At 32.9% G+C, this 13,760-nt stretch overlaps 1 protein-coding gene across 1 annotated transcript; it reads right to left on the bottom strand.

Moving 5' to 3' along the window:
• Positions 1-7,334: 7,334 nt before the first annotated feature.
• On the bottom strand, positions 7,335-11,515 carry LOC146141286 (calcium-dependent protein kinase 2-like). The gene is made up of 10 exons (XM_083392868.1): positions 11,488-11,515; positions 11,345-11,410; positions 10,988-11,032; positions 10,604-10,667; positions 10,343-10,484; positions 10,101-10,163; positions 9,779-9,932; positions 8,744-8,943; positions 8,381-8,516; positions 7,335-7,468 (listed from the first exon to the last, which is right to left on the bottom strand). The coding sequence occupies exons 1-10, from the start codon at positions 11,513-11,515 to the stop codon at positions 7,335-7,337; spliced, it is 1,032 nt and encodes a 343-aa protein (XP_083248994.1).
• Positions 11,516-13,760: the final 2,245 nt, after the last annotated feature.

The following is a 13,760-nucleotide window of genomic DNA, read 5'->3' as shown; positions in this document are numbered from 1 at the left end:
GATAATATTAATTAAAGCCAGAGTCACCAAAGTACAGCCCACAACATATTTCCTTAATGAAGATGAAATACAGTTGACATTTTGTTGAATGCAACACAAACTAATTTTCGACGAAGTTTCAAACTAAAAGACAATTTCTTTAGGCGCGCCACAGTTTTTTGTTTCATAGTGATTTATATTTCCTTGGTATAACGATAATTAGGTTAATAAAGTCCAACTCCGGCCTAAATCTATCTTTTATAAGCATAACCACTTTTGTCTGATGTTATTGCTAATTGTAGATTTTATGTTCCAATGCAAGTAATGTAATTTATATTTCCCAGGTTGATATCCTGAAGCAGTGCATTGGTGACGAAGACCCATTGTTGGATGAAGTCAATGCGATTTGCGAAACGCTACGAAACACAAACATGATTTCGGTGAGAATTAAGCGAGTATAATATTGTGTAACACAGTCCTTCCCAAAGTTTTCATTCTGCGACCCCCTAGATTTAACATTTTTTGTGAGTTTCTGCTTTGACCCGATGAAGCACGGTTGTGGAGAATTCAATACAATTTGTTTTATATTGTGTCATCTAACTAACCTATTTAGAATTAGACAAATAGAGCAATTTACAAAGGTTTTTTTTAAGTCCCTGATTTTATTGAAACTTTTTGTTTTCAGGAAAATGATGAACTTACAATTCAAGGAGTCAGTGACAAACTGATCGGCGAACTTGACGAGTTTGAAAATGAAGATCACAATTTGCTGCAAAGTGAGATGAGCGGGTGGATCGAAGAACGAAGCGATTTGTACGAAATCGAACAAGAATTAATCGAATCGAAGAAGAAACACAGGGAAACTTACCTGGCGAATCAAAAGCTGGAAAAAAGTGCACACCAAGGCGCTATCGAGGAACTAGGATACTATTTCCTGGATAAGGTAGGTTTTGTGGTTTAAATCTTTGGTGTATAATATATTAGAGCAGTGTTTCTCAATCTTTTCTAGTTGGTATCACTTTAGTGGCTTTTTACTGTTGTTAAATACCACTTAGCTTAAAATGAAATATTTAAACTAAATTACTTTAACCTACGACAGCCGCTTTTATATTTGTTTTACATTATTTTCCAAAACTACCGCTTAAGAATTGAAAAAGAAGATGCTGTGGTGCACCTACCATAGGTTGAAGAGAACCATAATGAATGTTCCATGACCACTGTTTTGCATTTTTTAAGTGCAACTGCACAATGTCTTTAAGAACAACAGAAAATGACTATGTATTAGTTTGTAGACCCTGGTTAAAAATATTTATTAAAAATGAAGTAGCTTTTTGTGATCAATTTATATTATGCTTAAACAAATATTTTTTTGCAATTATGTAACAATTGCAGGGGAAAAAGAAAAAGGTGAAAAGTGTTGAAGATCACTTGAAAGAAGATTACATCGAAGGTTGCTTTCTTGACCTTGAAATGGTTGAACTTTTACGCAAAAAAAAAGGAATTGTGAAAGACCCGATTATTCATATTCCGAGAATAAAAGAGCGGAAGACCAAACAACCGAGACAGCGGAAAACTGAAAAAACAAAAATAAAGCAAAGGAATAAAATGCATCATCCCTAGTAGAATGTTATACAAAAAAGGCATTTAAAGTTAGCATTTGGTGATTATTAATATATGTCACTTAAACAGTGTAATTTTGACAATGATGTCGTTAAACTTTAAACAGCACAACATAGTATCACTCTTAAATCTTTTTAATTAAAATGCAAAAAGGTACTTTACATACAAATTATATTATATTTTGTTTTTCCAATAACTGATTGTGGTTCTAACAATATTATCAAGGGCCAAATGGAACTGAATAGGCTAAAAAAAACTTCTGCTTCAGGCAAATAGTCCCAAATGTTTTTTGTTGGAGATGAAGATTATTTTACTACAAATACCAGAAAAATTCAATTTTGCAGTTAGACAAACTGAAATCATTGAGACTGGTCATGCATGGCAGCCAGATAAACACAACCTGCTTAAGCAAAGTCTGTGACACCTTTTCTTATATTACCCTAATCCTACCCAACTCTGTAGCACATCAAATAAAATAGTTATGGCCGATTTGGCTATTTTGACCACTGCGTGACCTTTGGGGGAGGTAGCCAAGTCGGTTAAGGAGGTAATTTCCCAAATCCCATTTTTGACGGTTTTAGATGTTTTGTCAGCATTTTAGACCCCCTCAATTTTGATTTGGAAGAAAAATGATTTTTCACTCCACCCTACTGCTGGCAACAAATCAGGCTAGAAAAACAACTAGCCTGTGGTGAAGTTTCCTATGAGGAATAGTCATTTTTCTTTGGAAAACAGGATCTATGCTCTCGAAAAGGGAAATATATAGTAAAAGACATGTGTTAGTTAATATATTGTGTACTTCACTATAGGACATTTAGTTCTGGAATGTTTATCGATATGTGAGTCAATAATGTAAAAGATTCCTTGCAAGTCCCGTTAAAAGACTATTATTTTAGGCATGTGGTCGAACAGAATGAATTTACACCACGGCCTAATGCCGAAACATGGGTAATTTTCTGTGAGATGGCCAATGTCATAAACATTCAGTGGACCACGATTCTGTAGAGATAATAAATTTGACCATAATATTTCCCCTCAACAAGGTGAAATCAATTTGATTAATTATAAGAGAAAAAAAACAATTAAAATAAAAATATTTTAATCACAGGAATGTTATTTATTTATATCCAGGAACTGTAAAAAATTGTTTCACAAAATTAGAACCAAGTTTAATATTTTTTCAGACAAGAAACAATTATGATTGGGTCACTTTCTGCAAATCTTGTTCCTCTATTACAGGGATCCCAACGTTATTTACGATTTCTTGCCACTTGGACGCTCTGTAGTGACAACGCATAGAACTTTTTGTAGAACAACTAACCTGATCGAATCACATTTTTTTGACATATTATAACACCCACTGTCCCACAGCGTTATACGCTTTACAAAGCAACTGTGCTCCTTGTCCACAATTGACATGACCTGTATTTTGAAGTTCGCATTGTTTCGAAACAAGAGAAATTGTTACGTAACAAAAAGAATAGGTTTCAGGGGAAATTTTTTTATGTTAAGAAAACCAGACAAATAAAATATAAAGTAGTGAATATAATATAAATCAGGTTTTTGTGAAATAAACGAAAGCTACTCGCGTACCACAGACTGGGAACCCCTGCTCTATAAAGTGTAATTTGCAAAATACCCTAGTTTTATCTTTTATTGACAGTCGTTGCGCTTGTTGTACAATAAGATGCGTAAACTCTCCACAGTTAAAATTTAATGGCCCACAGAGGCATTTCCGAGGTTGGTTTTGACCCGCAACTAGAAACGGTGGCCTGGCCTTTAGCACCTAAAGGGAAGAACGCAGCTCAAAATTCTTTGCGTAATATCTCCGGAAGTAAACAAGATATCGATTAGAAATCTTTAAACATTACTAAAATCAACCTAAGCTAGCCAGCAATCAGACTTTAAAAAAAAACATTAAAATATTAATAGTTATGAAAAAAAATTATGAATATTAATTTTCAGTCATATTCGGCCTTTTTAAAATGTGCCCAGTGATTTACATAGCTACGAGTCTACGAGTCTACTCTTAAAAATGAGATATGACACGACCTCCAATTATTCAGGGATAAGTTATTAATATTGATTTAAATAATTCATAAACGTCAAAATTTTCAAATCGGGCCAAAAAGCAAAAGTCCCATAACCCGACAAATAAACAATATCTTCAGTCAAAATTTTTACACATCACTCAAAGCAACCTAACTTAGCCAGCAATCAGACTTTTTTAAAAACGGGTGCAAGAGTTAAATAGCCATCCGGTCAAATAGGCTGTATGTACTTCCTGAGGCTATTTACACGGCTAACAAAGTAATTTAAATCGCTATCTAAAAATCGTTGAAATTATGCAAACGTAAAAGAGTTCCTGAATTTTTTTGTTTAAAAAATAAAATTGGGAATTTCCCTTTTTAAGTGTTTATGAAAATATAATTAGACGTCTTAACTACAAGAATAGTTTGCAACAATATTAGTTATCATGCTGTAACAATTTAAATATTATCATACAAACATGTTCATAAGTAAAATAAACTGCTCAATCCAAACAACGTTGTTATTTGTTTTTGTAAAACTAACTTTTAGATGAAGAAATGCTTATAATCTTGACGTAATCGTTGTCGCGATCGATTTCATAGAAATCAAATTCGTAGAAATCACTTTTATAAACCAGTTTACCCTTTTACCTCAGGGCGCACCAGTAGGCCTCCGAAAATCGAAAAAAAAATCGTGGTGATGTTTCTTTTACTTGATTTTTTTAACTCCAAAAGCAAACACTTAAGCTGTAAAAAAAACATTCAAATAAATAAATAAGTTATGGGTTCACTGATTTATGTTCGTCTGTACTTGAATAATATCTACCGGGACGGTACCTACAAAAAAAACAACCAAGTTAAGTCACCATTACATACGTTTTGGCCGCCAAATATCCATGCTTAGATTGTCTAGGGAAAGTCTTACGATATGGTTTGGGGGGGCGACTTTTCAAATGTCAACCGTGTCATTTTACGAATTTTTTCGTAGCTCAAGCCCTAATATTTAACATTGTGAAATCAATACATCATTTTTCATGAAAAGGGTACTTTTGCCCCTCTTAGCAAAGGGAAGGAGGGGCGCCGGCCCCCCCCCACCCCTCTCTCCGGGGTCCCTAGTTTTGCATTACCAACCGGCAATCCATTGCAATACCACTACACTTGTGGGCTGGCATTTCCATTGTGGCCGTTTGGCAAGCTTTGACCTTAGGACCTTTGACAGAAAGGAACGGAATGTTATGGGCATTAACTTCTACGCTTTTCGTCGCCTGCCATACAAATTGTCTTCACAAGCACAAAACTACTGCACGTTCCCATTAATAACACCTTACAAGTTAGAACACCCGAAACTAAAACCTGCAGATATAATTGCCTTGTGGTTATTTAATATCTCTGTCTAGACCAGCGTAAGCGATTTCTGCCAAACCATATTCCTGATTGTATTCTATTAACCGCCCTTCTTCTTGTGCCTAATTGTATACTTTTTACTTACTCTCTTCGAAAAAAAAAACGCCCCATTCTCTCGCCCAGAACAGACTCTTCTGGTCTCTTCGCTTTCCATCTAATGTTTAACTTTCCGTATGGAATAAACTAAACAGGCTAACTATACAGACAGTAGCCGGCAATATATATACACAATAAGTTGCCCTACAGCTTCACAGCAGTACAATTCGTATCCGTAAAAGTAGACAATATATTAGAATTGCTAAAACAAGTGGGGGATAAATAAGTGACACCACAAAGGCGATACTCAAGCAAAAAGATGCAGCAAAACTAACAACAAATTGAGTTAAAAGAGTTTAGTGTTTTCCTTACCGTACATGTTTTAACAGGAAACGTTGATAAGAAAAAAAGATTGGTCACTGAAAAGCCAATTGACTTTAACTGGGCTTCATGCCGAAAATACACGTAAAAATACAACTCTCTTATAAAAAAACAAGCAAGAAATCGCTAAATGCCAAATAAGGACCGTTTTCTTCTTTGAAAAATTGGTGGCAGCACTAGTTAAGATTCGATTTATGACCACAAAATTAATTTCGAAAAAATAACAAATAAATTTGTCACTGTATTCTTATTATCAAATTTTACCTAGGAAATGAAGATACAAGAGAAGGCAGGTAAGTGCAAAACTGTACGCTTAAAAACGAATGGTTTGAACTTTAAGATAAAAATCAATGAAAAACAACACAACATGATTTTTCGGACTCCAGTCATAGAACCGAAATAAGAACAACACCAACGTCAAAATAAAACACACTTTGGAACAAAACAAAAGTAAGACTGATGTCTATAATAGTCGTAATACCGTCTCTATCGGAATAAGTCCTAAATCCGTCTGAATGAGTCCTAAATGATCAGAATCAGGCCTATTCAACGGTGCCATTCAAACTAGGGCGTCCAAAGGTCGACACCAAAACGGTCGATACCAGACCAACGACCCCCGATCGTTCCATACCCTCTCCCTACAGTTTCAGACGTTATATTGGCCATTTAGGCCTCATTATTATGAATTTAAGTCTTATTCCGACAAGTTTAAGTCTTATTCAGACAGTTAAGATTTTATTATGTCGTCGATACTACTGCGTATTTGACTTTATTATGTCGTTGGGCTTTATAATACTCTAGTATTATAGGTTATTGGGATTTAGATATTGCTGCCTTGTAGGTTTTATTGTGTGTTCCGAATCGGTTTTGCGAACTTTGTTGCTGGTTTTTACCTCAACAACAAAATTTAATGTAAATTAAACAAACAGAAATTCTATAAAATAAATTTCAAGTAGAGGCTTACAATAATATTAAAAATACAATTCAAACAAGTGCAGCAAAATGCATAGGTATAGTCGTTGTCTAGAAAGGTTCTTTCTTCGAATGTGTGATGGCAATTGGAAGACATCTGTACGTTCTTCTTAATCAGCTGCTTGACATTATAAGGTGGGTGTGCCTGGCAAAGCAAATTACACTTCTTTATATTTGTTTTAACTTTTAGGTGACAGTGTTGAGTTAGTTAATGAGTTAATGTAGCAGAAGACCAAAAGTTGATCGCCCTTATTAGTGTTTCCGAAGCTCGCTACGCTTATTATGTGTTTAAATTGACAAATACAAGCCACATAGCTCCATGTAGCTTGAGAAGCGGCGCGTTTCTCACACTATTAAAAAAACTAAAACTTATATTTTTGGTATTGTGCGTTCTGTTGGAGTGCAAGATTCTGTTGTTGCAAAATCATACCAAGCTGTTAGCTCCATCATGATTAAATCGATGAAACACCCTGGTTTTATCTGTGCTTTAAATTTTAGAAAACTTCAAACTTATTAAGTTAAGTGGGCTGGCCTTTAGCCAACCCGTCGCTTCTTGATTGCTGCTATTTTTTTTATTCGCTATCTTTCTATTTTGTTGATGCTTGCGTAGTAATGTAATAATAATTAAATGTTACAAAAAGTAAAAGTTAATCGCTTAAATTAAAACAGCGGTTTATAAACCAACTTTAGTCATATTGTGACAAAAGGCGAGTGGTCTACGATGGCACAGACATACTCGAAATATACCGTGTAAATATAGGTAATCGGGTGGGGTGGCACTATAAACTGACAAATTGTATTGTATTCTCGTTAAGATTTCGTACAACCGTAGTTTATCAGGTCATAGTAAAAAATCACGGTTGTACGAAAGCTTGTCGAGAATTCAATACAAGGTTTAAACATACCAACCTGTCAGTCGCCCCAGATGTCTTTACATCCAGCTATATAGGCTGCTGTGCATCGGCCACTTGGCTCGTAGCAAAGCATTTTCCTGATATTCTCGAAGACTGCGTTTTGCTGCGTGGGACTCAGGTCGACCTTTAAATCTAAAAAAAATGATTTTTATTTTGAGGGGGCCGCAAATCTAAGTCATATAAACCAAAGCTAAAAAATTACATAAAGGAGTCTGAAAATCGCTTCTCGAAATCATTATAACACAAAGTTTTTTTTTTAAAGAAGCTGTATAGGTTTTGCATTTGTACACCGAAAATCCTTTGATTTTTCAATACACTTTAATTAAATTTGCGTATTTTATCACTATTGTCATCTACTATTGCCGATTAACCACCAACAAATTAAATCTAAAATATTTACTAATAACTTTGAAATTGAGAAAAATTATGTTTAACCAATAAGGAAGAAACATGCGCTCCTTTACACACTTGCTTGAGATCTGTGGCCTATACCACGTTTGTATATTTAAAGTACTGTCCTGGATGTGTGGGTTTGCTGCTTTTTACCACTATTTTCTTGTTTTTGAAAGCAAAAATATTGCATTTTTTGCGCAAATAAAAATCGTTCAATTTCAACATTTTGTTAAATCGTGGGATTTTCGACGTTTGGAAATATTAAAACTTACGATCCATGACACTCTATTGCTTTGTATTACACAAATTATATTGCTAATATAGATAAGCTGTTTTATTAAAAAGCTGTTTTTTTATTACTGGCTAAAACTATGGGAGATATATTTGAGGACCGTTTATAGCTAGAAACACTAACATTTTTTTAAAGCGATGCTTATGAGAGTATTTTATACTTAGGTTCCATGCAGCTGCACAAAGTAATGTGCGGGAAATTGACACAACCGCACGGCTGAAATATTCGACATGTACACCAATCATTTAGCCCTGGGGTTATGCGACCTACACAAATTATTTCATGCGGCCTTAGTAAGACTGGATATAGGTCAGAAACAATTGAAACAATTCACTTTTATGTAACTGTTTCAAACTCACCCTCCTCCTTAAGTGTTGGGCCTGACTTCTCCATCACAAAATAGCGATGGCTATTTCTGCCTCCAAACGGACGACATCCTTTGGTTAAAACGAAGTACCACATGATGCCAAAACTGAATATATCATAAGAAGTGCCCTAAATGAAAACAACGCACAATGAATACTTTGCATTAGATTTTATTTCTTGTACGAACAGATATTTTTTTCTAACACTATGTCCTTATGCAAATACAAAACATTAATGAAATAACAGTACTGCATAATGGTTTGTTTAATGTACAGTAGAATTATTCACAATATTTACCCAAATGCTATTTACAAAATGCATGGGTGTTAAAAAAAAATTGAACAAGCAAAACTTACAGCTTTCAGTTTACCAATATTGCCTTTCTCAAGTGATTCTGGCGGCAAATAAGTTTCAAAACCACAGGCAGAGTTTTTGACACTGGACTTCGATATGTTAGGTAGGCTTCGGCTGGCTTCGAAGCCACATATCTTCACAACAGCTGGACCACTTTCGTGAAGAGTAATTAGAAAGTTCTTTGGCTCTACAGTTCTGTGGACTAAACTTACAACACTTACTTCAAGGGCAATAACAGTGTTTTACTTTCAGTATTTATACATAAAATATTGGAGCATAATGGTTGAAGGTTGTAGCTATACTTATAAAGAATATCTAAACCCATACAGAAGTAAGCAGCATTTTGGGAACATTTCGAATAAATCTCTTGATTCATTTTCTACATCTTTGATGTAGATCTAAAGATATTAAATTTTCAACAACACTAATTCAGATGGCCAATAACATCGGATCCGGATTTTAAATATGGTATTGCAATAAATGACAGCAATATGCATACAAAAAATATTTAAAACTAGAAAATAAGATAAATATATTTCTTTCCCAACGTTTCGGCAACCTAAAAACCATTATATTCAGTGGTGTTGGAAACAGGTCATTTCAAAATGACTTATAAATAAAAGTCAAGTCCCAGTCCAAGTCATAATTAGAGCAAGTCAACTTCAAGTCACGTCCTTGTCACAAAAATAAAACGTTAAACTGTTAGAATTTTTAAGCTCTTACGATTATGAACAACAAATGAGCTAAAAAATAAGCAAAACGCAAGATATAGCAAGCAATTTGTATTTTTATTTGCAAAAACATTGATAAATTGTTTAATTTTATAAAATACAAAATACTTCATTTCAAGAGAAGTCAATTGGCCAAAATACTGAAGTCAAGTCATTTGAAAACATGACTTAAGTGTACTTAAGTCAATGATTGACTTAAGTCAATACAACACTGAAATTCAGTCTATGATGTATAAACTGTTGCTACCAGCCATGATATTAATAATCAAAAACAGCTTATTTTGTGATTTTTTTTTTCGAACTTACCTATGGCGGGGTTTTGAGAGTGAAGAAATGCAAGAGCTGCTGTCGATTGCTTTAGAATCTCCAAATAAGACATTAAATTATTTTTCTCCACAACATTTTCAGTATTCTTTCTTCCTTTTTGAACGTCAATCCATTGGCTAGGGTCACATATGTACTGCCAAGAGTTTTTTCAAGTTTCAGGCATAATTTAAATATATAAAACTTTTCTATGGAATTGAAGTTAATAACTAGATGTTAAAAACTAGTTTTAACCCCTCCTAATTTATTTTATAGCCTAGAAATATAATACTTAATACCATAAAGACATATTATACAAACTTACATCATGGACAGAAATGCAGTACAGATCCATAACATACGCAATTGCTGGGCTTCCATTCAGTTTCTATAAATAACACATTAAACTTTATGAATATGTAGGGCAAATTCTGCGGAAAAGATATTAAATTACATTTGTTACATTATAAGAGTACTTAAACGCTTTATAATAACTTGCTTCCTAAATAATAAACTAAAATCTTGGCTATGAAGAATGACAACACATAGTTACACAGTTCTGCTTACAGTTTCACAGACTTCATAGAAATGAACAACGTTAGAGTGCTTCAAACAAAGCAAGGAGTGCTTATCCAAAACATCAAAATCATTCTTAGAAACAATTTTTGCACAATAGAACCTTTTTTCTGGAGTGTCTTTTTTTCTAACACTGAAAAACATAAAAACTGTAACAATACTATTATTTATGGCTTGCTTTCTTTCATTTTTAAGTAATCTTGGACAATGTTAAAATAACTCGAACTAATGTGGCAAACACGATTAACTTACCAACAAACTTTGGCGTTTTCAGTTGAAAATAGCTCACTTTCTATTTTGTAACAAAGCATTTCATCTGAAAAAAAAACTTATTTTATTTCAAATAAAAAAAAGAAAATGGCGTAATTGTATTATCTGAAAATAGATACTTTTCGCAGCTAACAGGTTCAAGAAGGTAATTTTCAATAATTTTTAACTATCTTTAAATTAAATTTGTTAACAATCTGAAAGCACACATTTGAAAAATAGAACGTTTACTCTTTTGAGTATGCTTTTACTTTTTGCTAAATGAGAATAACTGTAATAAAATTTTTAGTTGAATTATCGGATTTGAAAAGTAACTGCAAGATAATAAGTTTAGAAAATTTAAAGCTGGGTATGTTTAAACATATATACCTTCACAATCTTTAGAAGGTTCCAAGAAAGGTTCATTGGCATATTCTGAAACATTTATATGTTAATTAAAAAATATAGTAAGCATAAAGGATTGATGGGTTGCAATTATACTGAATAGTGTTCCACCAGATGCGGGAAAAGTTTGACATAAGATTGATTGTTTTAGATTTGATTGTTGTTCAGTACATATTCAGTTACAAGATATTATATTTATATTTATTAAGGAAATAATAATATATATATATTAAGGATTCGACATTAATGGAAACTGACCAAAAATAAAGAAATAATATTAAAAAACATTGTACTAGGTAGGACAAAAGCGAAGCAAAAAAAAAATACTTAATTTATATCTACCTTCATTATATTCTGGAACGACCAATTCCAAAAGCTCAAGTTTTTTACTGACTTCTTGAATGTTCTCTTAAATCGACATAAAAACATATTTCATGAGTTTTTAAATAAACTGATACCAATCTGTGCCTATACATTTAACTCACTTAAGCTTTCAGATTTAATCCATTCCATAACGCATTGGTACTTTTGCTCTTCAATATTTTTGTAGTTATTTTTTTCGTAAACGCTGCTAAGATGGCGAAGTCCAAATTTTGAACAAATATCCTTCCAGTTTATATCATCTGTGTAGAATCTAATGAAGTCGTATACGAACAAGGAATGATTTCGCCCTATTAAAGAAATTAGTATCAATTGTAGAAGTATATGGTTTGGGAAGTCAAATGCTATAATATCTTACGGTTTCTGAATAGGCTTGAGGTTAGTTTTGAAAGCACAGCTTTCCTATCTGTTGGTCCGGGCAAATTTTCATAAAGTTCCGTTTTAATTGAATCGAACACAGCAGCAACCTGACAATTTCCTAAAGGCATTTCATAAAAAGTGTAGTTCTGCACTAACTTGCAGAAAATTCTTATTTTTAACATTATGAATAAGTTGGTGTATAGTGGTTCTTATTGGCGCCAATCGATTTTTTGCTATGCACACTCAGTGTTCTGAAAAACACTTGAATCTATTAAGGTGCACTAAATCAATTATTCATCACATATAAATAGGATTTATTTATTTTTTTATAAAAGTATTAGATATTAGTACCTTCAGACTGGGACCAGCTCCGAGCCAAAACATCAAGGTCCTCACTTTCCTTTTGTTGATCAACATCAAGTTCAGAAAATCCAGCTTTTCTTAAAAACTCCAGCCAACGTAGAAGGCCAACTTTTTCTTTGGCCTCTATTAAACAATTTAAAATATTCATCTCTGATTGCGATAGAGCATTCCTGCATAAAATAGTTTTAATAAAAGGGATGGGATTTAACTCAAAACAGAGACAAAAAATACAAATACTAACCGTTTTGTAGTTGCCGGCATGCCTAAATCATAACAATCAGCCTACTAATTACCAACGTCTAAAGATAAGTAAAAAACATAAAAAAATTACAGCAAAAAACAGATTGGGAGAATCAAAACCGAATAAAAAAATAACAATTGCTTGGGAAGCATTAACAACAAAATGTTAAATATTTTAGACATTACATATAAATAAGTCGTCACTGTTAACTATATTTAGAAAAGAAAATACAGATAAAGAAACAAATAAAAACAAAATGGATCTGCAAAAACTTTCGCAAAAAACATTATTAAATTGATTAAACGTAATGAAAATTGTAAAGGAAAACACGTATTTCCTATTTATAATTTTCAACAAAAAATAAAAAAATAAGGCAATTTCACAACATACAGAATCAATATTGCACCAGACAAAAACATATCGAAAATTGTTAAGCAATGGAAGTAAAGTTAACATCAAGAAACATCACAGCATACTTATAATAAAAAAACGATAAACTCTGGGCCAAAAATACAGTCAAAAGAAACATTATTTCAGATATCTTTTAACAAAGGATGTGCAGCAATGTCATGGATTGTACATCGTTTGCTTTGTTCATGCTGGAGCATGTTTTTTATTAGTTCAATAGCTTCGCTTTGCTGCTCCGGAGTTAGACTGGGACGAAACCCTGTGAATATATTTTGTTCATAGTTTTATTTGAGGACTAACAAACGTTATTTAAAATGCAAATTAAAAAACAAAGAACATTGCCTTCACACATTGTTGGAGCCACAAAAAATCAAACAAAATTCTTAAAATTTTAGCAAGCCTTGCGTATTGAATTCACAAGTTTTTGGAAATGTTATATATATATATTTGGAACAAATGAGAAACTTTTCAAACACATACTTTTAAAATCTCACCTGAATTTAGTTTTGGGGTTTCTTTTTCGGTCACAAAATGACGGTGGCTGTGCACACCTCTAAACGGATGCCAATCTTTATTTCCGTTGTAAAATAATACAAAGCACCACATCACCCCAAAACTGAATATGTCATATGAGGTTCTCTAAAAATGTTTCTAATATTCACGTTTCTTTATCAACATATGGACAATTAAATTGTTATTAACAATATTGTTCAATTTTATATACATAGTCTAAAATATAATAAATAAATGTTTAAGCTCAACAACTACTTAAAAATACTACACAATGTATTAACTAGGCCAATGGTTCTTAACCTTTATATTCTAAATTAAACCCTGGTACACTTAAAAGGTAAAATTCAACAGTATGTTGTAGAGTGCTAACTTTTCAAAACACTGGGTTTACTGTAAAAGTGTAAACTTTTCTTTTATTTCGTGAATTTTTAATTTTAATTAGAAAAACAGGACGTATTTGTATTATTGAAGATCCCTAATTTTAAACCAGGT

This window comes from Ascidiella aspersa, chromosome 6, assembly GCF_963924565.1.
Source record: "Ascidiella aspersa chromosome 6, kaAscAspe10.2, whole genome shotgun sequence".
NCBI classification, from domain to species: Eukaryota; Metazoa; Chordata; class Ascidiacea; order Phlebobranchia; family Ascidiidae; genus Ascidiella; species Ascidiella aspersa.
Note: the sequence above shows the minus strand (reverse complement) of the source record. Positions and strands in the feature narration are given on the sequence as shown.